At 41.3% G+C, this 27757-nt stretch overlaps 2 protein-coding genes across 5 annotated transcripts; one reads left to right on the top strand and one right to left on the bottom strand.

The window, feature by feature from the left end:
* Positions 1-538: 538 nt before the first annotated feature.
* On the bottom strand, positions 539-26104 carry LOC124031307 (guanylate-binding protein 3-like). 4 transcript variants are annotated; one of them, XM_046342431.1, is made up of 10 exons: positions 14906-14981; positions 13855-14049; positions 7502-7629; positions 7232-7341; positions 6428-6624; positions 4511-4753; positions 4128-4408; positions 3461-3673; positions 3197-3299; positions 539-1051 (listed from the first exon to the last, which is right to left on the bottom strand). In XM_046342431.1, the coding sequence occupies exons 2-10, from the start codon at positions 14024-14026 to the stop codon at positions 594-596; spliced, it is 1905 nt and encodes a 634-aa protein (XP_046198387.1). In that variant the 5' UTR covers positions 14027-14049; positions 14906-14981; the 3' UTR covers positions 539-593. The 4 variants fall into 4 exon arrangements, with proteins under 4 accessions (XP_046198387.1, XP_046198466.1, XP_046198554.1 ...); XM_046342510.1 differs by lacking the exons at positions 13855-14049; positions 14906-14981 and adding an exon at positions 24369-26104; XM_046342598.1 differs by lacking the exon at positions 13855-14049 and having other exon boundaries at positions 14906-14949.
* On the top strand, positions 14295-27757 carry LOC123991685 (guanylate-binding protein 1-like). The gene is made up of 6 exons (XM_046293364.1): positions 14295-14316; positions 21921-22163; positions 22290-22570; positions 26262-26474; positions 26603-26705; positions 27204-27757. The coding sequence occupies exons 1-6, from the start codon at positions 14295-14297 to the stop codon at positions 27566-27568; spliced, it is 1227 nt and encodes a 408-aa protein (XP_046149320.1). The 3' UTR covers positions 27569-27757.

A 27757-nucleotide genomic window follows, 5' to 3' on the forward strand; every position in this document is an offset into this window, starting at 1 on the left:
GCCACAGTATTATACAAACACATTCTGATGAGAAGTAACTTACAAACATATGATGAATATAAAACATCTTACCTATGTTACCAACTAATTCTGATTATTCCCCAACAGGTGTGAACAGGAACGATTCACGTTACTAAATCAAACAATTGGAAAACGAGACGGACTTGTGTTGCTCTAACTAACCTTTCCCTTTGTGGTAGAGTGCTTACCCACTGGATGTTGTGTGCTGAAGTTTGTACTTGTTCTTACACATTTTATAATCACAAACCATTAGTTATTATTCAATTTGCTGGTGCAAGAAAACGACAAAGATGACGATGACTAAGCCGGATTCGGGGTTGAGATCATGATCCCAGTCATGTGCTTATAGCATTTATCTGAAAGATTCTCGCAATCTGTGTGTGGAGTGTTTAGGGTTTGGAGGGTTCACAAGAGGTCAATCAATCAAATGTTTTTTATAAAGCCCTTTTCATATCAGCTTTCATAGATAACCAGCAGGGTTAGATAAAAAATAATGATGGTTATAGAAGACAAACACTTCAAGACTCAATATCAGTTTACTTTTCATAGTCAAGAATTCAAGGTGGAGTAGATCACATTACGATACAGGACGGCTGAGGAACAAATCGTTCAACAACTTGTCCAGGGGTCTGTGATCTATTGATGAGCTCCCTCATTAACATTTCCATCTGTTCTTTCTGTCCCACAGCCTGCTGATTTAATAATTCCATCAGAACCTTCTGATTCTGGGTATTGGTCTCCCTTTCCAATTCATCCCTCTTCTTAATCTCCAAGATCTCTTGTCTCATTAGCTCAGCCTTCTCCTTATGGCCCTTCTCCAGGAGATCTTTCTGCTCATGCATCCTGCGTTCCAGGGTCCTGTTGAACTCCTGCTGCTGTTGCTTCCTCTCCTCCTCCATCTTCTCTTTCATCTCCTTCAAGTACTTCTCCTGGCTAATGCGATTGTTCTCAATGGTGCGCTCCATCTCTGCCTGTTGCTCCCTGAATGCTGCCTTCTCCTGCTCCAGCTCAGCTGTTTTCTTCTTCTCAGCTGGAAGATCCAAGTAGGGAGAGAAATAAATAGGAAAACTGGACAACTCATGTTCTCATATAGATTCATACACATTAAACCCCTCTCGAGTCTATTGGCCAACAGTGCTTCAATCTAAGTAACATAATAAAAACAAAAATGATTTAAAATCGTTCAGTTAAAGCTAGAGATATGTATATTTGCATTGGGCTGCGTCTCAATCCACCACATCCATCTATGTCTCCGTTCCTCACCAGAAGGTGGAAAGGGGCAGATCTACAGCCCTGTTTGTCAAACCAGGAAACATCCTGAAAAACGGGTCTTCTCATGAAAACATTGAACGGTTTAGCCTAACTAATATGACCACAGAAAGGGGAGACTCTCACCAACACGATGGAATTCCCCATTTTGCTCTACGACCACAAATGTCACGGGACTCATCTGAAGGTATCCCGGTACCAGTTTAAAAAAGGAAGTAGCTTTTTGCCAATAAAAACAATTGTTAAATATTTGTCCCAAAAAACCTATATATATATTTTTCCCCCTGAGCTTTGTTATATCACATAGATTTAGGACAGATATTTCAAAACCTTATTCCTTATGATTTCATTTTTGATTAACTTTTTTTGCTATTTCAGAGTGTGCTATTTAATGTGTTTCTAGGGGCTATAGTAGTAAAGGCCAAATTCAATATTTTATTTAAAAAAAAATGTTTTATAAGGTTTTATACTTTTAAGAATTAATCAAAGAACAAATGGGCGAGATGATCGTTGCTGGAGCAGGCAAACACATTTTGAGTTATTTTGTAAATCAACTTTATCACCACTCTAAATTCATGAAGTCAGTCTCGCACAGAACAGATGTAAATGAAGGTTGGGTTTGTTTCAATCCTGCCCACCTGCCCACTGCTGGCAGCACTCAGGTAATCATCAAATCAGAATGCAGCTGCACGCAACCCGATCTCAATGCCTGTGGTAAATTAGGGATCAATTTGAATATCCCTATGACGCTAGTAAACAGTACATTCAGAAAGTATTCATACCCCTCGACTTATTTCACATTTTGTTGTGGATTAAAGATATTTAATCACACTACAATGACAACATGTTTTAAACTTTTTTTTAAATGAAATACAAAAATGTGTAATTTACATAAGTTTTCACTTTTGGCAGCATTTACAGCGGTGAGTCTTTTTGGGTAAGACTCTGAGAGCTTTCCACACCTGGATTGTACAATATTTGCCCATTATTATTTTCAAAATTCTTCAAAGTGGTTGTGTTGTTGAACATTGCTAGACAACCATTTCCAGTCTTGCCATAGATTTTCAAGCAGATTTAGGTCCAAACTCTAACTCGGCCTAAACTGTGACTGTCTTCTTTGTAAGAATTTCCAGTGTAGATTTGGCCTTGCGTTTTAGGTTATTGTCCTGCTGAAAGGTGGGAAGCTGAACAAGGTTTTCCCCTAGGATTTTACCTGTGCTTAACTCCATTCCATGTATTGTTTATCCTGAAAACTACAAAGTTCTTAACAATTACAAGCATACCCATAACATGCAGTCACCAATATTGCTTGAAAATGTGGAGAGTGGTACTCAGTCAATTAGGTTAGTATTGTGGAGTAACTACAATGTTTTTGATCCATCCTTTGTTTTCTTCTATCACAGCCACACTCTGTAACTGTTTTAATGTCACCATTGGCCTAATGGTGAAATCCCTGAGCGGTTTCCTTTCTCTACGGCAACTGAGTTAAGAAGAATGGCTGTATCTTTGTAAAGACGGGGTGAATTCCATCCAAAGTATAATTAAGAACTTTACCATGGCCAAAGGGATATTCAGCGGCTACTTTTATTCTTCTTTTTACCCATCTACCAATAAGTGACCTTCCTTGCGAGGCATTGGAAAACCTCCCTGGTCTTTGTGGTTGAATCTGTGTTTGAAAAAGTCCAGGCACTGGAAAATAATCATATCATTCAAAATAGCAGATAATAGCAAAATGCTTATTCATGAAATCTGTCATAATTTATATGTTTGAGTCGGCCACCAATAATACTTTCTACTGGCATTAGGGCGGAGCCACTGGTCTTGTTTTCATCTTCCGAACATTAGCCTAACACAGTTGATTTTTATTTTATAATTGGAAGTAAAAAAAGATTGAGGTGTGGCTTACCTTGGATTTGTTTCTCATTTTCCGTCAGTTGTTTGTCAGCTTGCAGGATGGAGTTGGACTCTGTACTCTTGTCCTTCAGGAACTGCTCCAGAACCTCCTCAGCCTGCAGAAAACATGCCTTATAGGTTGTTGTATTGATTTTGATTCAAACCGTAACCAGCTGACTGAAATTTGTTGAAATGTTTAATTGTTCATTACTGAATAATGATGGATGTTTTTGATTCTCTAAAATTATGATGTTGCTGTTTGGTTTCTAGCTCTTACCCTGACTCCTTTGTTAGGCTCAGCCCGGTACTGTGCCACTATGTTGTCATGGTGATTGCAGTAAAGCTCATAGCCTCCCGGTGTGGCGTAAGTTCCCTCCTTCATCCCCTGATCCATCTGAGCAGACAGCTTCTCCAGAAGAGCCTTGCACTTCTTCTCTGAGGCATCCTTGTTCTGTTTGAAAAGGTCGTCGGAGTGGTTGACAATGGCCTCCTGAAAGATTTATTGGGAATTTTCAGATCCAGACATGTGAACACTGGTATGCCATGTTCCTACAGTGATAAAGGGTTACATATTGACTCCATATCTATATTAGGCTTTTATTCAATATAGAGTACATTTTAATCCAAGATTTAAAATCTCATCTGAGCAATCATTTTCACAGTAGTGTTCTTTTTGTATCAATAAGTTAATTGATTGAGGAATTGCACTGATTGGCCGTATTCCACCTGGTGTCACTGGTGTTGCTGTTGATGATCATGCTTTTGTTACATAAGCTAATCAATCATGTACCAGGCACAGATCTAGAATGATGATCTATACCGCCAGAGCTTGAACTGATACTAGCTTCAGACATGTGAATCAATCATTTTTCAATTGAATGGCCTTGACAATGTTAGAAATACATTGTGTGTACCAGGCACAGATCTAGAATGATGATCTATACCGCCAGAGCTTTCAAGAATTCCCCATCTTTGTCTTTGAAGGATCGTTTCATGAATGCCTTTGTGGCCTGGGTCTCTGAGCGAAGATGGTTCTCTGACAGCTGATTGACGTCCACTGGGAATAAGACCTTCACATCCTCCATTCCCTTCTGGTACACCACCAGGCCCTCATTCACAGCAGCCTGGTTCTCAATTTTAGCCATGGCCAACACAGCATTCTCCAGACAGGGCACATTGCCTTTGGCAATGGTCTCCACATAGGTGTTGACCAAGTGCCCCAACACTGCAATCAGATAGAGGTGGGAGGAAAAACATGTGGCACTGAATATTTAGGAAAACCTCTCTCATTTTCACATACTGTACTGTAGGTGGATGTCTGACTCACTCTCTCCAGTCAATGTGTGTCCTCCTATAACAGTCTTCATACAGCTCTCCTGGAAAATAAAGCGGCAGAAAGTATCTGCGACCTCTCTGAAGCGTTCAGAAAGCTCAGCCTCGTCCATGGAGTCCAGTCGGTGCATGTTGTCAGGAGTTGTAGGGGAGGGGAACACAAAACACTTGCGTGATGGGAAGAAGTTCCGGATGCACTCTCGCGGGAAGTTGTAGTCATTGATCTTTTTACTAGTACCTGAAAGATAACATTGGCATTACTAGATTTTATAGTACATGCAGATCTTGGGTGTGTCCCAATAATATCTCTGTTCTCTTCCATCCTATCAGAGCTCTTGCAGCATGAACTGACATGTTGTCAACCCAATCAAAGGATCAGAGAATGAATCTAGTACTGAAAGCATAAGCTACAGCTGTCTTGCACTACAGTGCGTGAAGTGTGGTGAGTAATTGACTCAAAGAGAAAGACAATAACAGATTTAAACAAATGTGTTTCTTTAAAAATGAAGGAGAAGCGATAGAGTGCTACATCTTCTTATATTTGTTTCTACTTTCACCAAGCTAGTGAATGCAGCTAGTTAGATTATCCTACTCAAACAACTGGCTAAAACAGAGAGGGATGCCATGTTACCTAGCCAAATGTCTATCCAACACTGGAACTCTTCCAAGGTAAGATTTTGGTTTTATTAATTTATTGCCACCGAGGCCCACTGGTTTAACTGCTAAACTGCTTGCTCACTGTTACCTGTAACATTACTGCATGAATGTAGCTGGTTTAGTAACACCTTACTTCTATTAGCTATGTTGACTATGACGTTAGCTAATATGGTGATAACGATGTCGACTATGTGTAGCGGTTAGCGGTTATGATATGAAGGTTTGGCTTTTTTTTTTGCCTGGTCAGCTAGACAGCTGATGTGTTGTGCACTGAAGCCTACAAGCAAAGGGAAAAGGTGAGAGGAGATGCGAGAAGGAATTATATATTATATATATATTATAATGCGCAAAAGAATCATACTGTTTGTATGTGGCTGCTATGAAAGTGAATTGTGTTTGCGTGTGGTCAAGGGTGTATTAATTCCGCAGATTCTGTTGAAAAACATTTCTTAAATGGAAAGGACCCGGGATAAACCTGCATTTGTCCAATGGAAACTCTCGTTTGCAAAAAAAATCTTTAACGTCTCTGCCCTGTTTCATTCATCTGCTTGATCTTATATTTAGCATCACATTGAAGTGTTTTACCACGCTCTTTCTATGTAGAAGAATCCCTTACAGTATTATAGACACTATGACCTGCGATTTACTATGGTCTTCTTTGTCGAAGAACCCCCCAGCTATGTTACAAGCTATTTTGTCGCCAGTAGCTATGACTGGTCTGTAGGGTAACCTCCATGATAAGGCTTTTCCCCTTGGTCTATTTTTTAATGCATGCCTTCCAGCGCTGGGTGCCAGCCGGTTGCCGGAACACATCTTACTGCCTAAACCGAGTGAGGCTCATCACTGATCGCAGGAGCCTGTGTACCCAGAGTGGGCTAGGCTTTAGGCAAACCTTGGCACATGAACACAGGTTTTTCAACTGAGATCCACAGTGTTCACGGTTGTAAAAACTGGTGCGTCTCCCACATATGAGTTAGATGAAAAGTGTCCCATCTCCACATTCAGACACACAGTTGTCAAGATTGGTGGAAGAATCTCTCCCAGACCCAGGATTTCATTTGCCTTGTCAGGCGTGATTGTAGATCCTCCAACCAAAGTCGCGAGAGTACTCCTTCAGGGAACAGTAATTATAGGCATAAGGCTATGCTTTGCATCATACCGTGGTATATTGTCTGATATACACACAGCTGGAATGCTGTTTAAGCCAATCAGCATCTTGGTCTCAAACTACCTGGTTTATATGAATGAATATCACCTGTCTTGAGTTGCAGGGAATTCTCCAGATAATCGTCTGGAGTGATTTCTCTGCCGTCGATCTCGAGCTTTAGAGTGAAATCTCTGACGGTCCACACAAAATTAGGAAAGAACTGCGCAAACTGTGTGCCCTCTCCTTCCTCCTCATCGACAGTGGAAGACTTCACCTTGATCATCTCTGTCAGGTCGTTCACATATCTGTAGGACCAGGTTGAGGATTGATACACGATTTCCCATAGCTCATGTCAATGTCTTACACAGTTTGTGTTCAGGGGCTTGAATTTCAGGGAAATTACAAACAAACAAAAAAACTAACAAAACAAGTCATTTTCAGTTTAGATTTCAATTGACACAGTAACGTAATTTGTTTGAAAGTCACAGACATTGCTTTTAGTCAACATCAGCTCTTCATGTTCACTGAAGCTAAGAATCAATCACGGGAACCGGCATCCTGAGATTTCTCAAACCCTTTACAGTTTCCAGAGAAATAAATGACTACGAATTACTGATAAACACGACCTATGCAACTTGCATATGCTATATTTAATTAAATGGGACATATTTAGTTGGTGAATTATGAACATTTAAATTCTCTACCATATCAATGATCATGTCTAGCCTACAATTAAATCATGTTAAAAATATACATACAAATTCATGAAAATGGCCATCACAATTAGCTAGGCTTTCACTGATATGGCTGAGATTACTGTCAAAAGCCTAACAAACAAGCAAACTATCATATGAAATACCACAACAGATTATGTCCACAAGAATTGAGTCACATTTTGACCCAAAAGGATACTGAAGCTTCTCCACAGCATCATTGTCGATGGTCCCTCGACTGTTGTAGACCAGAGTACTGCTTAACAGAATGGCCAGCGAGAAGATCCAGGCATCGTTCTTAGAATCCCCCTGAAACAAGTATCACAACATGTATCGGATCTCTGACAAAGTAATCATCTTGTTTAAATGACGAGGGTGCAGATACAGTATGTGTTCATTGTGCTTTGTTGGTAAATGGAATATGAATATGTAATGTGGATTGTAAAGAGATTGAGCTTTGACCTCCCACCTTCTCCACATCCCCCAGTCCCTCCGTATCCAGCAGCACCAGGGTGTGGTCTGTTTGTTCAGGATGAGGGACACACCACATCCAGATGCCCTTAGTCTTAGACTGGATGGTGGCTCCAAGGGCAAAACCTAAATCAAGAGAGATTGTTGAGGACATTTACAGTATAAATATTAAACCAGCCTATAACACTATTACAGAGCTGGACCAGAGCTACTGCAGACCAGAACTAGCTAGCTACGACTTAGACCAGAGTTCGTTAGTATGGACCAGAACTAGCTAACTACTAGCTACACCTGAGACCAGAGTTGGTTAGTACGGACCAGAACTACTGCAGACCAGAACTAGCTAGTTACTAGCTACGCCTTAGACCAGAGTTAGTTAGTATGGACCAGAACTAGCTAGTTACTAGCTACGCCTTAGACCAGAGTTAGTTAGTATGGACCAGAACTAGCTAACTACTAGCTATGCCTTAGACCAGAGTTAGTTAGTATGGACCAGAACTAGCTAACTACTAGCTACACCTTAGACCAGAGTTAGTTAGTATGGACCAGAACTAGCTAACTACTAGCTATGCCTTAGACCACTGTTAGTTAGTATGGACCAGAACTAGCTAACTACTAGCTATGCCTTAGACCACTGTTAGTTAGTATGGACCAGAACTAGCTAGTTACTAGCTATGCCTTAGACCACTGTTAGTTAGTATGGACCAGAACTAGCTAACTACTAGCTATGCCTTAGACCACTGTTGGTTAGTACGGACCAGAACTACTGCAGACCAGAACTAGCTAACTACTAGCTACACCTGAGACCAGAGTTGGTTAGTATGGACCAGAACTAGCTAGCTACTAGCCAGGGTTAGTTAGTATGGACCAGAACCTTAGCTACCAGACCAGAGTTAGTTAGTATGGACCAGAACTAGCTAACTACTAGCTATGCCTTAGACCAGGGTTAGTTAGTATGGACCAGAACTAGCTAACTACTAGCTATGCCTTAGACCAGAGTTAGTTAGTATGGACCAGAACTACTGCAGACCAGAACTAGCGAGCTACTAGCAAAGCCCTAGACCAGAGTTAGTTAGTAGGGAACAGAACTAGCTAACTACGCCTTAGACCAGAGTTAGTTAGTATGGACCAGAACTAGCGAGCTACTAGCAAAGCCGTAGACCAGAGTTAGTTAGTAGGGAACAGAACTAGCTAACTACTAGCTATGCCTTAGACCACTGTTAGTTAGTACGGACCAGAACTAGCTAACTACTAGCAAAGCCCAAGTCCAGAGTTAGTTAGTGTGGACCAGAACTACTGCAGAACAGAACTAGCGAGCTACTAGCAAAGCCCTAGACCAGAGTTAGTTAGTAGGGAACAGAACTAGCTAACTACGCCTTAGACCAGAGTTAGTTAGTATGGACCAGAACTAGCGAGCTACTAGCAAAGCCGTAGACCAGAGTTAGTTAGTAGGGAACAGAACTAGCTAACTACTAGCTATGCCTTAGACCACTGTTAGTTAGTACGGACCAGAACTAGCTAACTACTAGCAAAGCCCAAGTCCAGAGTTAGTTAGTGTGGACCAGAACTACTGCAGAACAGAACTAGCTAACTACTAGCAAAGCCCAAGTCCAGAGTTAGTTAGTGTGGACCAGAACTACTGCAGAACAGAACTAGCTAACTACTATCAAATCCCTAGACCTGTAAGGGTTTTCCTGTGGTGAAGGAGAAGCGGACCAAAACGCAGCGTGGTGGTTATTCATGTTCTTTAATAAAGGAACTAGACATGAAATAACTAACAAAACAATAAATGTGCGAAAACCTAAACAGTCCTATCTGGTGCAAACACAGAGACAGGAACAATCACCCACCAACACACAGTGAAACCCAGGCTACCTAAGTATGGTTCCCAATCAGAGACAATGACTAACACCTGCCTCTGATTGAGAACCATATCAGGCCAGACATAGAAATAGACAAACAAGACATCCAACATAGAATGCCCACTCAGATCACACCCTGACCAACCAAAACATAGACAAGACCAGAGTTAGTTAGTGTGGACCAGAACTACTGCAGACCAGAGCTAGGGGGGAGGGGCAGATAGTTGCCCCATTTTAGGGGCCAAAAAGTATTGGGACAAAATTCACTTTGAATTAAATGGTAAATAATGTATTGTGTCATATTTGTGTCACTTTTGTTGTAAATAAGAATAGTTTGTTGTTAATGTGGATGCTAAGAATATGAATATAATAATGATGAGTGTTTCAACAAGACATGCTAACCTCTCACATTACATGGGGATGTTATATCTACCAAGACATGCTAACCTCTAACCTGAATGAATCAGGGAATTTTAATGATGAAGACATGCTAACCTCTAACCATTACAATAACAGGGGAGGTTAGCATTTCATATCATACCCCCAAGACATGCTAACCTCTAACCATTACAATAACAGGGGAGTTTAGCATTTCATATCATACCCCCAAGACATGCTAACCTCTAACCATTACAATAACAGGGGAGTTTAGCATTTTATATCATACCTCCAACACATGCTAACCTCTAACCATTACAATAACAGGGGAGTTTAGCATTTCATATCATACCCCCAAGACATGCTAACCTCTAACCATTACAATAACAGGGGAGTTTAGCATTTCATATCATACCCCCAAGACATGCTAACCTCTAACCATTACAATAACAGGGAGTTTAACCATTACAATTACAATAACAGGGGAGTTTAGCATTTTATATCATACCTCCAACACATGCTACCCTCTCACCATTACAATAACAGGGGAGGTTATCAAGTTTCTTTAAAATGGTATAAAATACTTCTATGTTTGAGGAATATTAGTTATGAGATTTCTGTTGTTTTGAATTTGGCGCCCTGCACTTTCACTGGCTGTTGTCATATAGATCCCGTTAGCGGGATCTCAGCCATAAGAAGTTGTAACAGTGGCGTGCTGTGGGCCTGGGGCCTGGGCCTTCAGTGAGGTCCTACACAGTCCCACCCAAATTAATCCACCTCTTATTACCATCATTATGATGTCATGGCTCTAGACACTATACATTTAGACAGAAAAGCAGTATAACCAGGCGTTGCGTCACCTTGAAATTGACATTTTTATTCAGAGAATTGCAGGGGAAGAGTACAATACAGTACAGTTCAACGAATAGGCAAGAACTTAGTTGAGTGCAACAGAGTTATATTAATATTCTTCTTCTATCCATTTCTGGTCCACAAACTTTGAGCTTTAAGTCCAAATAAAAAGTATTTTCAATATTTCCCTATTTTTCTTCAAATTTTCATTGTGCAGCTCCGTTGCCCTGCGCGCTTGTTCGTTGAGCTGTAGATCCACTCGGGTGTCTCCAAAACTTTTCAAAAGCGCCATTGCTTGTAAGTGCCCTGCTGTACTTTGGTGTCTCGTTGCTGTCTTGGTTAGACAACTCAAGTTTGCAAAGCCAGTATGGCTCCAAACACCAAATTGATCACTTGCAAATAATAGGCATTCCCAGCAGTACAGTTTGTAGTGCTTCTCGGAGCCTGTAAGCCATTGATAGCGCTTGTAGTTGGAACTTTGAAAGTGGCGAACGAACCCCTTTCCCGCCTGTGACTGGCTTTGTAGCGTCGGCGTCGGCCGACCTCTCCTTACAATGTCTAACTTTTCTTTGAAAGTTTGTCTTGAGAATGGCGTTATAATTATATCCTCGACCAAATCGATATCTTCTCCTTCCGCCATTGTGGGTTGAAAAAACAGCTTAGTAGTACGCAAATTAATTTGTTTATCAAATTCATTTTCCTAGTTCTGCATAGACCTGCCCATAGGACTTGCCTCTCAATATTGGTAATCCAATCAAAAGACGTGCACGCACTACGCGTAACACTGGAGCCAGCCAGCAGGCGTACAATAGCCAACTCTAAAGCTGATTGGTTGACACATAATGTTCATTTTCATTCCCTTTAAGCTACAAGCGCCCGTTGATTCTGAAGGCCTGAGGGCAGATTTTAGACCCCTGGCAACACATGATTGGATAAAAGATCTAACTTAAAGACCAGCCCTCCAAATCTCAACCTGGGGCTGGAAGCAGTGCAACCAAGAGGAAAGCTATGAAATGAAGAGTATAAATCTTACTCTGGGGAGTAATTTAATAAATATTTGTGGGAAATATATTTAAAAATATATATATATTCTGATGATGTTTAGGCCAGCAGAGAAGGCCTTGCAGGCCCTGACGGCCCACCACTGAGTTTTAAGTATACCATTATTATATATTTATATGCAAATATATATATTATTAGCATTACTTTATAACAATATTTAACAACCAACTCTGTATTTAAAATGTACTTACCCAGAAGCAAGCAATTTGATCTAAAGTGAGGTGACATTTTTAATTACTATGTAGTTACAATGTAACAACCTTTATAGACAACAGGCTAAACAGGAAAAATTAGGTTTGTTTGACATCTCAGTTTGACATCTCTTTCAAGGTCGAGAAAGTAATTTCAGAAGCCATCAGATTTCATTATTTACCAACAACAGCTGCAAATTACAACAAAACCACTTCATGTTTTTAAGTTCTCGTTCCTTGCTTTGTCTAACAATAGTATCATGAATCAAATATCTGTTGTGGTTCAGAGTATTTATTTAGTTTCATAAGGGAGATGGAGATGACAGGTTATGATTGTGACCATGGTGATTTCAATACTTTTGTTTAAATATATCAATAGTAGAGAACTTTCCAGGCCGTGAGTGGTCTTGTTTCACAACATGTAATGAGGTCATGAAGAGGTCATGAAGAAGTGGTCCTTATGGTAAAGCTGACCCTGCTCCTTCATGATAAATTTAAGATTTTAGAAAAATCTGAGTTTGCCAAAATTCTGCACACGTTTTTAAGGAATCACAGTTGTGGGAGAAATGCTCCCTGACGTCACAGAGGGCTGTTGTCAGGAACCACATAAGATCATTTTTAAAAACATTTTAACAACCACATTTTGGGAAAGTTTGAAATTGTTATCCTTTCCTCAGGACAAGGGCATTTTTGTTCATAGAAAAAACACGGAAATTAATAAATAAAATAAAAAATGAATATATACAGACAATGTCAGAAGTTAAGTCATTTAAACTCCCTTTTCAACCACTCCACAAATGTCTTGTTAATTAACAAACTATAGTTTTGGAAATTCCGTTAGGACATCTACTTTGTGCATGACACAAGTAATTTTTCCAACAACTGTTTACAGACAGATTATTTCACTTATAATTCACTGCATCACAATTCCGGTGGTTCAGAAGTTTATATACACTAAGTTGACTGTGCAAGACATAGCATACAGACAGAGCAACATAGGACAAGCAAGACATAGCATACAGACAGAGCAACATAGGACAAGCAAGACATAGCATACAGACAGAGCAACATAGGACAAGCAAGACGTAGCATACAGACATAGCAACATAGGACAAGCAAGACATAGCATACAGACAGAGCAACATAGAACAAGCAAGACATAGCATACAGACAGAGCAACATAGGACAAGCAAGACGTAGCATACAGACAGAGCAATATAGGACAAGCAAGACATAGCATACAGACATAGCAACATAGGACAAGCAAGACGTAGCATACAGACAGAGCAACATAGGACAAGCAAGACATAGCATACAGACATAGCAACATAGGACAAGCAAGACGTAGCATACAGACAGAGCAACATAGAACAAAAAGCAGCAAGACAAAGTTCATAAAAGCAACAAAGTGTTTCCACACCTCACAAGTTACAGACAACAGACAACATGGAAAGCGGTAACACAAAGCTAGGGACCATGTTCACAAATCTGATTGACCTTTAGCCATGTCTTCAAGCATTTTGTGAAAGTGTGATATGTGGTGCAGTTATGTGTGTCTGATGGCAGTGTATTCCAGACATGGGAAGCTCTCACAGAGAAAACAGATTTACTAAAGGTGCTTTTCCTTAAGGGAACTATACAGTCACCTCTCATGGCAGAACTTGTGGATCGGCTGCCATATGTTTGGGTTTTCTGTTTAACAGTAATATTGAGTGGAGGGGGAGCCAGGCCATTTAGGATCTTGAATACAAGACATGCATCGGTGTATTGCACAAGATTTTCCCAACTCAGGAGCTCATGCTTTCTGAGGATGTAACAGTGATGATGGCTATTGGGCTTCCTATCAAGCACTTTGAGAGTTGTCTGTTTGTAGACAGACTGAATAGGTCTTAATGTTGTACAGCAAGCTTGGGCCCAACTAGTCAAGCAGTATGACAAAGTAGTAGGGGAAACTTAATGTATGATGTCAAAACCTGTTTGTAAAGAAATATATATTTGTCTCTCACCACTTCTCTTCTGAGCCAGCTTGTTCATGAGGTAGGACTTTCCGGTGCGATACAGCCCGACCACAGACACAACTACGACTTTCTGTTTCAGTCCCATCAGGTAGTCGATGGCCTCTGGTTCTACGCAAAGCTCTCCGTCAGCATTTTTAACGAGGCACATTGGGGAGTCCATGGTCAAGTGGCTTCACAAGATCGCTTAAAAGCAAGTTAATCATCATTAATACTTATTTAACCTCTATGATGCTATTCCTTATCATGTCAATAGCAAAATACAACACATTTTGCCATCATAAAACATTTAAATTCCAATAATGATCTCTAACAATAATAAATAGTAAATAGTTTGACATCATCTTAAGACACAATTCTAATGCAGGGATCTCCTGATCCAGTCCAGTAGTAACTGGTTCTACAAGCTTGTATTGTAGTCCAGCACTAACATGCCTGATTCAAAATATCAAGGTACAGGTTTATACAGGCTTCTACTGTAACCAGCACTAACATGTCTGATTCAAAATATCAAGGTACAGGTTTATACAGGCTTCTACTGTAACCAGCACTAACATGCCTGATTCAAAATATCAAGGTCCAGGTTTATACAGGTTTCTACTGTAGTCCAGCACTAACATGCCTGATTCAAAATATCAGGGTCCAGACTGAAGATCATCATTAGTAGATAATTCGACACAGGTTTGTTATTGCTATTGGTGTTTGTCTGCCAGAGTGATAATAATACACGAGAACAAGGTGGGGCGGCTGATATAGATAAACTCTAAAACATATTGATCACGAAGGAATGCCTGGGGTGACAAATGTTATAAATGTCTCTTCATAACTATACAACGATCAGAGTTTTTCAGTTTGGTATCTTTAGTACAAGCAATGGGAAAGTGGTCCCTGAAATCATTTTTAAAAACACCACTGTCCAAGCTCTTATGGAGTCAATTTGTCAGGATTAGGTCAACCAGCGAAGAGTTTGAAGATAATTTCCATGAATACCTGTGGGTTTGGAAATCAGAAGAGTCAGGTTAAAGTCAGGCTTGGTACTCACGTATACTCGTAGTTTCGCTGAGAGTCAAGGATCCTCTGCAAACCAATATGGCAATGATGGCAAAAGCAGTAAGCAGCAGGCTATTTAATAAAGGCTGCAGACACTGAAAGTGAAAGTGACCTCCTGTCTTATGAACTCTTTCATCATCTAAGTTCTACAATAATTCATCATAACAGGAACTGCTGTTGAAACCACCCCAGATTCCAAGTGCCTGGGGGAATTTGGGGGACATTTTGCGGTGATAATGATTTGTGGAAGGGGGATGCAGACACTTGTTTTGCCCGTGCTACAGACGGCTATATCGGGTCACTAATACAGAACTATTAAAAGACACAGTGCACTATTTTTGAGGAAAAAAAGTTTATTTCTCAAAATATATTAGTTAATTATGAATATATGTTTTTTATCCTGATTTCACAGGGATGCTGCAGCACGCTCTGCAACCTTACTTCCTTGTTGCAATGGTCCTAATGTACTATGCATTTTGACAAAAGGGTTTATCAAGAAAAAAGTCCTAAAAGACTCATTTAAGGCAGAAAGGAGATGGAGGACTAAACAACAAAAAATGCAGAGATGAATTTCTTATTTGCTGAGTTTTAATCCGTTGTTAGTTTCAAGAGAGGAGGTGAATAGTCTGTAGTGCTAGTAAGACTAGAGTATAGGAGGTAGGAAAAAATACCTTCAGTGCTTATATCCATTACAGCTATTTAGTTGCTGCAGATACTGAAAGTGAAAGTGTCTGATGAACTTTCATGACCTAAGTACTACAAGAACCCATCAATACAGGAACTGCTGTGGGAAACTACCCCAGATTCTAAGTGCCTTATATTCATGGGGGGGGATTTTGTGGTGATGTTTCGAGGAAGGGGGATGCAGACGTTTGTTTTTGCCCCTGCTACAGGCAGCTATATCGGTCCACTAATTCAGAGCTAGCGAAAGGCACAGTGCACTATTTTTCAGATGAAAAAAATGTTTTTTTTTTCACCAATTCTGATTTTTCAGAGGGTACTGCAACACCCTCAGCAACCTTAATTCCTTGTTGCAATGGTCCTAAGGTACGAGAGTATAGATCAACAGTAGGGGAATTGGACCTTCTGCGGTTATATCCACGGGGCGCAAAAGTTCATTAAATATTGTCCAGCTGTAGGACGGATGGGGGGCGGTCTGGTTGAATAAAGAGAAAAGAATCCATTCAAAATCCATAAACAAAACATATTTCTTGTGTAATTTACATCGGTTTTCTCTTTCATTATTTTTATCTATCTGGCATGAGTGTTTGAGCCTAGATTTTAGGGCCTAATTTTACCCACACCAAATAGCCTACAAGCCAATCCCCAAATGCTTTTGTGAATGGTTGATACGAGTTAATCCTCATTAATTAATTAAATAATATTTCATATTGAGTGTTACTTATTAAATGCCACAAATAAACCATAACACTCTCTTTCTTGTGCCAAGAGACTACATTAATGTATATTTTATTCCAACCCAGCATTACCACGATATTAAAATATTTAAAAGACGACTTTAAAGTAATCCTTCTCACCCCCCCCCCCCCTTTAAGATTTAGATGCACTATTGTAAAGTGACTGTTCTACTGGATGTCATAAGGTGAATGCACCAGTTTGTAAGTCGCTCTGGATAAGAGCGTCTGCTAAATGACTTAAATGTAAATGTTTTGGCCACGCGCTCAGGACTGCTTTATGAGAAAAATAACATGTCTCCGTCGTTGTGTTTAAAGAGGCACATTCGGGATTCCATCCATTGGACCAGCTGTATCACCGCCTGGTACTGCAACTGCACCGCCCGCAACCGCAGCGCTCTCCAGAGGGTGGTGTGGTCTGGCAAATGCATCACCGACCGGGTGCACACTGCCTGCCCTCCAGGACACCTACAGCACCCAATGTCATAGGAAGGCCAAAAAGATCATCAAGGACATCAACCACAAGAGGCACTGCCTGTTCATCCAGAAGGCAAGGTCAGTACAGGTGCATCAAAGCTGCGACTGACACTGAAAAACAGTTTCTATCTCAAGGCCATAAGACTGTTAAATAGCCATCACTAGCCGGCTACCACCTGGTTTCACAACCCTGCAGCTCAGAGGCTATTGCCCTATATACAGTGGGGCAAAAAAGTATTTAGTCAGCCACCAATTGTGCAAGTTCTCCCACTTAAAAAGATGAGAGAGGCCTGTAATTTTCATCATAGGTCTTGAGATGTTGCTTCAATATATCCACATAATTTCCCCCCCTCATGATGCCATCTATTTTGTGAAGTGCACCAGTCCCTCCTGCAGCAAAGCACCCCGGCAACATGATGCTGCCACCCCCGTGATTCACGGTTGGGATGGTGTTCTCCAGCTTGCAAGCCTCCCCGTTCTCCTCCAAACATAACAATGGTCATTATGCCCAAACAGTTCTATTTTTGTTTCGTCAGATCAGAGGACATTTCTTCAAAAAGTATGATCTTTGTCCCCATGTGCAGTTGCAAAACGTAGTCTGGCTTTTTTATGGCGGTTTTGGAAACGTGGCTGCTTCCTTGCTGTGCGGCCTTTCAGGTTATGTCGATTTAGGACTCGTTTTACTGTGGATGTAGATACTTTGTACCCTGTTTCCTCCAGCATCTTCACAAGGTCCTTTGCTTTTGTTCTGGGATTGATTTGCACTTTTTACACCAAAGTACGTTCATCTCTCGGAGACAGAACGCATCTCCTTCCTGAGCGGTATGACGGCTGCGTTTTCACATCGTGTTTATACTTGCGTATTATTGTTTGTACAGATGAACGTGGTACCTTCAGGTGTTTGGAAATTGCTCCCAAGAATGAACCCGATTTGTGGAGGTCTACAATTTTTTTCTGAGGTCTTGGCTGATTTCTTTTGATTTTACCATGATGTCAAGCAAAGAGGCACTGAGTTTGAAGGTAGACCTTGAAATACATCCACGGGTACACCTCCAATCGACTCAAATGATGTCAATTAGCCTATCGAAAGCTTCTAAAGGCATGACATAATTTTCTGGAATTTTCCAAGCTGTTTAAATGCACAGTCAGCTTAGTGTATATGAACTTCTGAACCACTGGAATTGTGATGCAGTGAATTATAATTGAAATACTCTGTCTGTAAACAGTTGTTGGAAAAATGACTTGTGTCATGCACAAAGTAGATATCCTAACCCGAATTGCCAAAACTATAGTTTGTTAACAAGACATTTGCGGAGTGGTTGAAAAATGAGTTTAAATGACTCCAACATAAGCGTATGTTAACTTCTGACTTCAACTGTATATATTCATGTTTTATTTTATTTATCAATTTCCGTGTTTTCTCTATCAACAAAAATGCCCCGAGGAAAGGATAACAATTTCAAATTCTCCCAAAATGTGGTTGTAAAAATATTTTTAAAATGATCTTATGTGGTTCCTGACAACAGCCCTCTGTGACGTCAGGGAGCATTTCTCCCACAACTGTGATTCCTTAAAAACGTGTGCAGAAGTTTGGCCAACTCAGATTTTTCTAAAATCTTAAATTAATCATGAAGGAGCAGGTCAGCTTTACCATAAGGACCCCTTCTTCATGACCTCTTCATGACCTCAGATATTAATGTACAAACAAAGTCGGACCGTATTGATTTTTTTACATTTGCAATTTATCTCACAAATGCTTATTGTTTATGTCAAATGGTTGTTCCACATGTAGTCTTGGTATTCCTGAAAAGAGTGTGGTAAAACACTTCAATGTGATGCTAAATATAAGATCAAGCAGATGAATGAAACAGTAGTGGTCAGTGACGTTTAAGACAAGGGAGGACAATACATTTTTTTTCGTGAGCATGGCCTTGTTTCTATTACAGCATATTGGGTGACTGTCATTCATATTCCATTCACCCAGTATAATATAACATCGATAAGTTGAGGCTACTACATGATACTACTAACATGAGGTTGCTTCAAACTAGCCTATGAATGAAAGTTTACAATGTAGGTAGAAACAGGTTGAGAGACAAGTTGGAGTAATCAAGGTGACAGACAGTGGCACATTCAATTCCACCTTACACACTCTTGCCTTCATCTAGATATACTAGGGTCAAATCAAATCATATGTATTTTGTCACATACACATGGTTAGCAGATGTTAATGCGAGTGTAGCGAAATGCTTGTGCTTCTAGTTCCGACAATGCAGTAATAACCAACGAGTAATCTGACTAACAATTCCAAAACTACTACCTTATACACACAAATGTACATAAAGATATATGAATGAGTGATGGTACAGAGCGGCATAGGCAAGATGCAGTAGATGGTATCGAGTACAGTATATACATATGAGATGAGTATGTAAACAAAGTGGCATAGTTTAAAGTGGCTAGTGATACATGTATTACATAAAGATGCAGTAGATGATATAGAGTACAGTATATACGTATACATATGAGATGAATAATGTAGGGTATTAATAGAGGAATTCTAAATTCCTGTATGTTTTATTGCCAAAACCAATTAGCACTAATTTCTAATTAATTAATGATTTGTAAGTTCATTAATTATGCATGAAGTAGATTGAGACCAGTCTTAAAAGCCAAAAGTAACTGCGTTTATTACAAGAGAGTACTAAATGCATACACACATTTCCACAGGTTATAAACTGAAAATGACGTCAGTGTTTTCCAAACGTTCCATTTCACAAACAGAGGGCCCCTCTAGCTCTTGAGCCCTCGCGTTATCAGCACGAAGTCAAGGCCAGTCAGCATAAATCAACATTCCCGACAATCTGGAGATGGCCCGTTCCCACCACCTGGAGATTTGTACAACTGAATGAACTAAGGAACAGACCTTCATTGTTACTAAACTCCTGACTACATTATATACAATTGGGGAAGGGAGCAAGAGAGAAAATTCACATGTACAGTACTTTATAGCATTTGGACTAGTCAGTTCTGATTGGAATGTATACATAATTAGTCATTTCAACCATAATGTCCTCTATCAGGTATGTAAACATTATATTAAGTAGCATTGTTTAAAGTGGCTAGTGATATATTTTACATCAATTCCCATCAATTCCCATTATTAAAGTGGCTGGAGTTGAGTCAGTGTGTTGGCAGCAGCCACTCAATGTTAGTGGTGGCTGTTTAACAGTCTGAAGGCCTTGAGATAGAAGCTGTTTTTCAGTCTCTCGGTCCCAGCTTTGATGCACCTGTACTGACCTCGCCTTCTGGATGATAGCGGGGTGAACAGGCAGTGGCTCGGGTGGTTGCTGTCCTTGATGATCTTTATGGCCTTCCTGTGACATCGGGTGGTGTAGGTGTCCTGGAGGGCAGGTAGTTTGCTCCCGGTGATGCGTTGTGCAGACCTCACTACCCTCTGGAGAGCCTTTCGGTTGTGGGCAGAGCAGTTGCCATACCAGGCGGTGATACAGCCCGCCAGGATGCTCTCGATTGTGCATCTGTAGAAGTTTGTGAGTGCTTTTGGTGACAAGACGGATTTGTTCAGCCTCCTGAGGTTGAAGAGGCGCTGCTGCGCCTTCTTCATGATGCTGTCTGTGTGGGTGGACCAATTCAGTTTGTCTGTGATGTGTACGCCGAGGAACTTAAAACTTACTACCCTCTCCACTACTGTCCCATCGATGTGGATAGGGGGATGGTCCCTCTGCTGTTTCCTGAAGTCCACAATCATCTCCTTAGTTTTGTTGATGTTGAGTGTGAGGTTATTTTCCTGACACCACACTCCGAGGGCCCTCACCCAGGGTCTCAAGCTTGATGACGTGTTTGGAGGGTACTATGGTGTTAAATGCTGAGCTGTAGTCGATGAACAGCATTCTCACATAGATATTCCTCTTGTCCAGGTGGGTTAGGGCAGTGTGCAGTGTGGTTGAGATTGCATCGTCTGTGGACCTATTTGGGCGGTAGGCATATTGGAGTGAGTCTAGGGTGTCAGGTAGGGTGGAGGTGATATGGTCCTTGACCAGTCTCTCAAAGCACTTCATGATGACGGAAGTGAGTGCTACGGGGCGGTAGTCGTTTAGCTCAGTTACCTTAGCTTTCTTGGGAACAGGAACAATGGTGGTGGGTGCAATCATTAGTACAACAGTTGAAAACTAGAGTTTCTAACAAATGCAGATATGTTTATCCCCGTTTCGTTACATTTAAGAAATGTTTTTCAACAGAATCGGCGGAATTAATACACCCTTGACCACACGCAAACACAATTCACTTTCATAGCAGCCACATACAAACAGTATGATTATTTTGCGCATTATAATATATATATAATATATAATTCCTTCTCGCATCTCCTCTCACCTTTTCCTTTGCTTGTAGACTTCAGTGCACAACACATCAGCTGTCTAGCTGACCAGGCAAAAAAAAAGCCAAACCTTCATATCATAACCGCTAACCGCTACACATAGTCGACATCGTTATCACCATATTAGCTAACGTCATAGTCAACATAGCTAATAGAAGTAAGGTGGTACTAAACCAGCTACATTCATGCAGTAATGTTACAGTTAACAGTCAGCAAGCAGTTTAGCAGTTAAACCGGTGGGCCTCGGTGGCAATAAATTAGTAAAACCAAAATCTTACCTTGGAAGAGTTCCAGTGTTGGATAGACATTTGGCTAGGTAACATGGCATCCCTCTCTGTTTTAGCCAGTTGTTTGAGTAGGATAATCTAACTAGCTGCATTCACTAGCTTAGTGAAAGTAGAAACAAATATAAGAAGATGTAGCACTCTATCGCTTCTCCTTCATTTTTAAAGAAACACATTTGTTTAAATCTGTTATTGTCTTTCTCTTTGAGTCAATTACTCACCACACTTCACGCACTGTAGTGCAAGACAGCTGTAGCTTATGATTTCAGTACTAGATTCATTCTCTGATCCTTTGATTGGGTTGACAACATGTCAGTTTATGCTGCAAGAGCTCTGATAGGATGGAAGAGAACACACCCAAGATCTGTTATTGGGACACACCCAAGATCTGCATGTACTAAAAAATCTAGTAATGCCAATGTTATCTTTCAGGTACTAGTAAAAAGATCAATGACTACAACTTCCGGCGAGAGTGCATCCGGAACTTCTTCCCCTCACGCAAGTGTTTTGTGTTCCCCTCCCCTACAACTCCTGACAACATGCACCGACTGGACTCCATGGACGAGGCTGAGCTTTCTGAACGCTTCAGAGAGGTCGCAGATACTTTCTGCCGTTTCATTTTCCAGGAGAGCTGTATGAAGACTGTTATAGGGGGACACACATTGACTGGAGAGAGTGAGTCAGACAGCCACCTACAGGACAGTATGTGAAAATGCATCAATGTATTCATATATTGAATTTAATTGTACCACTAAATATTTTGTGGCACATATTCTTCCTCCCATCTCTATCTGATTGCAGTGCTAGGCCACTTGGTCACCACCTATGTGGAGACCATAGCCAAAGGCAATGTGCCGTGTCTAGAGAATGCTGTGTTGGCCATGGCTAAAATTGAGAACCAGGCTGCTGTGGATGAGGGCCTGGCGGTGTACCAGAAGGGAATGGGGGATGTGAAGGCCTTATTCCCAGTGGACATCAATCAGCTGTCAGAGAACCAGCTTCGCTCAGAGACCCAGGCCACACAGGCGTTCAAGAAACGATCCTTCAAAGATCAAAATGGGGAGTTTTTGAAAGCTCTGGTGGTAAGAGCAAAAGAACTGTGAAAATCAGATTTGTTTTTTAATCTCAGGTATAAATTACACAATATTGAAAAAAAAATTATATAGATATGGAGCCAATATGTAAACCTTTATCACCATAGGAACATGGCACCCCGGGGTTCACATGTCTGAAGCTAGTATCAGGTCATACCTGGGTTCACATGTCTGAAGCTAGTATCAGGTCATACCTGGGTTCACATGTCTGAAGCTAGTATCAGGTCATACCTGGGTTCACATGTCTGAAGCTAGTATCAGGTCATACCTGGGTTCACATGTCTGAAGCTAGTATCAGGTCATACCTGGGTTCACATGTCTGAAGCTAGTATCAGCTCATACCAGGGTTCACATGTCTGACGCTAGTATCAGCTCATACCAGGGTTCACATGTCTGAAGCTAGAATCAGCTCATACCAGGGTTCACATGTCTGAAGCTAGTGTCAGCTCATACCAGGGTAACACATGTCTGAAGCTAGTATCAGCTCATACCAGGGGTCACATGTCTGAAGCTAGCATCAGCTCAAACCAGGGTTCACATGTCTGAAGCTAGTATCAGCTCATACCAGGGTTCACATGTCTGAAGCTAGTATCAGCTCATACCGGGGTTCACATGTCTGAAGCTAGTATCAGTTCATACCAGGGTTCACATGTCTGAAGCTAGTATCAGCTGATACCAGGGTTCACATGTCTGAAGCTAGTATCAGTTCATACCAGGGTTCACATGTCTGAAGCTAGTATCAGTTCATACCAGGGTTCACATGTCTGAAGCTAGTATCAGTTCATACCAGGGGTCACATGTCTGAAGCTAGTATCAGTTGAAGGTCAACCTGACCTTGTATACTATAAAATGTTGCTTCTTAGAGAACATTCTGATCTAAAACCTGTTATTGTATCGAGGTTGACTTACAGCTGCTGTGTTTCTCATGTGGTTTATACTGTCTTCTCCAATGTTAGCATGTGTCGCGATACGAAACCTTCAGCCCCGCCCCTTGGCCGGCAGCGGGGTGGCTAGAGGTGGTTAGCGTCCCGTTCCCTGGATTGGACAGGGCACTATAGGTACTTCAGGTTATTTCGGTATAACCAGGACCGCTCGCGTGGCCCTGCCTCTCTTTCTCTATCTAAACGTTGTCCGCGTAGAGAGGTCTTTTGCCTTGTCACTCTCAACGGTCTAGCTCTAGCTGGGATGTGCGAACCCCACCTTTATCCTCTAGACTCTTTGTTTCACCACTAATTGGTCCTTGAGTTATTATTAAGCACTAGTCCTACCAGTCTCTATATGATTTCCCTGTGGTTGAGTGTTTCCCCTCTGTGATGTATCTAGTTTAAAGTGTGAAGACCTTTAGTCAACTTAGTCTCACTACTCTGCCCGTCGGCTATGTATCGCTTGGAAAATAAAACTTAGATAGATCGATAAGACAATGAAATGAATCACTACTGGACACACCTTCCTCTTTGTCTTTTAATAGTAACTTACTCTGTCATAGAGTACTGATCTCCGTTTCCAGTGTCCCGGTAGCGGGGAGTGTCAGAGTTGTTATCTCCCGTGCCGTTAACTGTCTTTGAGAGAACCGTTTACTCGAGACAAAATAAGACTACCGTTTATTTTTGAAAACACTCTGTTTTTTGTCTTTTACAATCAAACACACTTCAAAATACACAATTGTTACTCGGTCACACACAGCGTTAATCAAAAACATGCACTTGCCTTAATGCTCTATAAAAATGCCTGGTACAATGATAACACTTATCGCTACATTAAATGCTTATAATAGTTATTTAATTACCTTTGAGAGATGACGAGGAGACCCACAAGATCAGGAGCAGAGTTTCAATCGGTCAGAGTTCTTTTAGAATTTAGTTAGTAGCGACTTCCCTCTACTGGCTGAAAGGTTGACTTGAAGTCGGCGGTTTGCTAAATTGAGAGATTCAAGTTTGGACTGAATGAGAGAACCCGCTGGTGATTCCCTGCCCCATTGGAATATCGAAAAGTCTGCGTCACACGACTAGGGCTAGGTACTGAGCTCAACCGAGAGTTGCAGATCCGAAGACTGGCCCTGGGTGTAATCGCGTCAGTATACAAGCACCAAGGCCGCGGGCGACAGGGTCAATTCAGATAACCGTAGGTATTAACAGGAGATCAACTTAAGGACTAGAGAGACTCTCAGAGCCGTTGAACTACCGCAGTGTCCGTGCCATGTAACTAGGGCTAGGTACTGAGCTCAACCGAGAGTTGCAGATCCGAAGACTGGCCCTGGGTGTAATCGCGTCAGTATACAAGCACCAAGGCCACAGGCGAGAGAACAGCTGTTCAATAGTTAAACAGTATAACGGAGAGACCCTTCTCAGATCCAACAAGTTAGAATCTTTAAGTAATTTGAGTCAGGTGGCAATTACCCGAAGTCAAATGGTTGTCTAAATGAATTCAGAATTCAAGAAGTCAGCGCCAAAGTAATGGCAAATGTCTCTTTATATACCTTTTGATTCTCTGCACCCGATCTGCTGCTCCTCCCATTCCCCCAGAGCAGAGAGGGTGATGACATATCTTACAACAGGAAATACTTTTCTTACAGTGCATATATGGGCCTCTGGTTATGACAGTGCCCATTACTCTAGCAACAATGAGGAAACACTTTTCTTACAGTGCATATATGGGCCTCTGGTTATGACAGTGCCCATTACTCTAGCAACAATGAGGAAACACTTTTCTTACAGTGCATATATGGGCCTCTGGTTATGACAGTGCCCTTACTCTATCAGCAATGAGTCTATCAGCTGTTCCCATGCAGAGGTGTCACTTGAGGCAGAGGGTGATTCTTCCTGCCTCCAGTCAGGTTCAGTAGTTGGTTGGCTTGAGTCGTCTTCTGGTGGCTTTGCCCAATCCGGTATTTCAGTAGGCGAGGTCATCTCTGTCTCTACCCTTGGTGGGTAAGACAGGGGAAGAGGACCAGGAGGTAGATCCATTTGGCGTTTTACTACACCCTCTCCAGGATCTACCCCTGTCCCTCTTCTCTTAGTGCTCCTAACCGGACTCTGATTATCAACTCTGGTTATTCCTAGCACTAGTCCGTCTGACCTAGCCGTTATTCCCCATACTGTTGCCCAGCTACTATGACCCGGCATGGTTCCTTCAGGGTCAGCTCTGACCCTCATTCTCAAATACACACCATCCGTATGTCTACTTCTAGTAGCTATTCTACCATGTTCAAATATATCAGCATATTCTCTCTCCATAGGCCAAACCTCATGTTCGTCCTCGCTATACCACTCCTGCCTTTTTCTAGCGCAACTCTGACAACATAAGCATCTCTTGCAAAGCGCCATAACACTAACACCATCCTTTTTGCCCCACTGGCAGGTGTACTTTCCTCTGGTTCCTGATTCACAGCCTGTGCATCTTTGAACCCGTCTCTGTTGTCCTTCTTCTCCAACCTGTTGAATAGGTCTCGTAAGCCATCCCATGCAATTCAACAGTGCCAGTTCTCTTATCCCAGTCTACTTCTTGTCCCTTGTAAAGCATTGTTAAATATATATACACACGATATACACACGACTATACACACGACTATACACACGACTATACACACGACTATACACACGACTATACACACGACTATACACACGACTATACACACGACTCTGAAACACCTGCATCTGATTATTCCCAATAAATCTTTCAGGAGGCCATTAGCAACCACACCGCCGACCTTTTCAAACAGAACAAGGATGCCTCAGAGAAGAAGTGCAAGGCTCTTCTGGAGAATCTGTCTGCTCAGATGGATCAGGGGATGAAGGAGGGGACTTACGCCACACCGGGAGGCTATGAGCTTTACTGCAATCACCATGACAACATAGTGGCACAGTACCGGGCTGAGCCTAACAAAGGAGTCAGGGTAAGAGCTAGAAACCAAACAACATTACCATCATAGTGTATTAGACAATCAAAAACATACATAATTAGTCAGTGATGACCAATCAATCAAAATCAATGCAACAACCTATAAGGCCCTGTTTTCTGCAGGCTGAGGAGGTTCTGGAGCAGTTCCTGAAGGACAAGAGTACAGAGTCCAACTCCATCCTGCAAGCTGACAAAAAACTGACTGAAAATGAGAAACAAATCCAAGGTAAGCCACACCTCAATGTTTTTTTTCTCCCAATTATAAAATAAAAATCAACTGTGTTAGGCTAATGTTCGGAAGATGAAAACGAGACCAGTGGCTCCGCCCTAATGCCAGTAGAAAGTATTATTGGTGGCCAACTCAAACATATAAATTATGACAGATTTCATGAAAAATACAACTTTAAGTATTATGGAGTTAAAAGTATTATTGGTGATTGACTAGAACATATAAATTGTGACATATTTTACAAATAAACATTTTGCTATTATCTGCTATTTTGAATGATGTGATTTATTTCCAGTGCCTTCAGAAATTATTCCCACCCCTTGACTTTTTAAAACACAGATTCAACCACAAAGACCAGGGAGGTTTTCCAATGCCTCGCGAAGAAGGTCTCCGTTGCGCCAATAGACTCTAGAGGGTTTAGTGTGTATGAATCTATACGAGAAAATGAGTTGTCCAGTTTTCCTATTTATTTATCTCTCTCCTTGGCTCTTCCAGCGGAGAAGAAGAAAACAGCTGAGTTGGAGCAGGAGAAGGCAGCATTCAGGGAGCAACAGGCAGAGATGGAGCGCACCATTGAGAACAATCGCATTAGCCAGGAGAAGTACTTGAAGGAGATGAAAGAGAAGATGGAGAAGAAGAGGAAGCAACAGCAGCAGGAGTTCAACAGGACCCTGGAACGCAGGATGCAGGAGCAGAAAGATCTCCTGGAGAAGGGCCATAAGGAGAAGGCTGAGCTAATGAGACAAGACATCGAGGAGATAAAGAAGAATAATCAATTGGAAAGGGACGCCAATACCCAGAATCAGAAGGCTCTGCTGGTTGAATGTAAAAAGGGGAAAAGCTCAAAAGCTCCACTTTGAATGCCTGACTATGAAAAGCCAACTGATATTGAATCTTGAAGCGTTCGTCCGAAAATTGCCATCGTTGTTTTTATTTTAAAAATGATCTGGTGTTAATGACCACATGAGCCTGGTTCCTCTCTAGGTTTCTCCTAGGTTCCTGCCTTGTAGGGAGTTTTTCCTAGGATTAAATGTCAGGAATTGTGAAAA

This window comes from Oncorhynchus gorbuscha, linkage group LG01, assembly GCF_021184085.1.
Source record: "Oncorhynchus gorbuscha isolate QuinsamMale2020 ecotype Even-year linkage group LG01, OgorEven_v1.0, whole genome shotgun sequence".
Lineage (NCBI taxonomy): Eukaryota > Metazoa > Chordata > Actinopteri > Salmoniformes > Salmonidae > Oncorhynchus > Oncorhynchus gorbuscha.

What these genes read in the sequence shown, in the direction of transcription:
- LOC124031307 (XM_046342431.1), bottom strand. Translation starts at nt 14,026, where the DNA reads ATGGACTCCCCAATGTGCCTCGTTAAAAATGCTGACGGAGAGCTTTGC. An exon ending in ACACACATTGACTGGAGAGA is followed by an intron (nt 4,409 to 4,510) that starts GTGAGTCAGACA and finishes ATCTGATTGCAG; the next exon opens with TGTTGGGGCACTTGGTCAAC. An exon ending in AGCCTAACAAAGGAGTCAGG is followed by an intron (nt 3,300 to 3,460) that starts GTAAGAGCTAGA and finishes TGTTTTCTGCAG; the next exon opens with GCTGAGGAGGTTCTGGAGCA.
- LOC123991685 (XM_046293364.1), top strand. Translation starts at nt 14,295, where the DNA reads ATGCCTGATTCAAAATATCAAG. An exon ending in AGCCTAACAAAGGAGTCAGG is followed by an intron (nt 26,475 to 26,602) that starts GTAAGAGCTAGA and finishes TGTTTTCTGCAG; the next exon opens with GCTGAGGAGGTTCTGGAGCA. An exon ending in AAATGAGAAACAAATCCAAG is followed by an intron (nt 26,706 to 27,203) that starts GTAAGCCACACC and finishes TGGCTCTTCCAG; the next exon opens with CGGAGAAGAAGAAAACAGCT.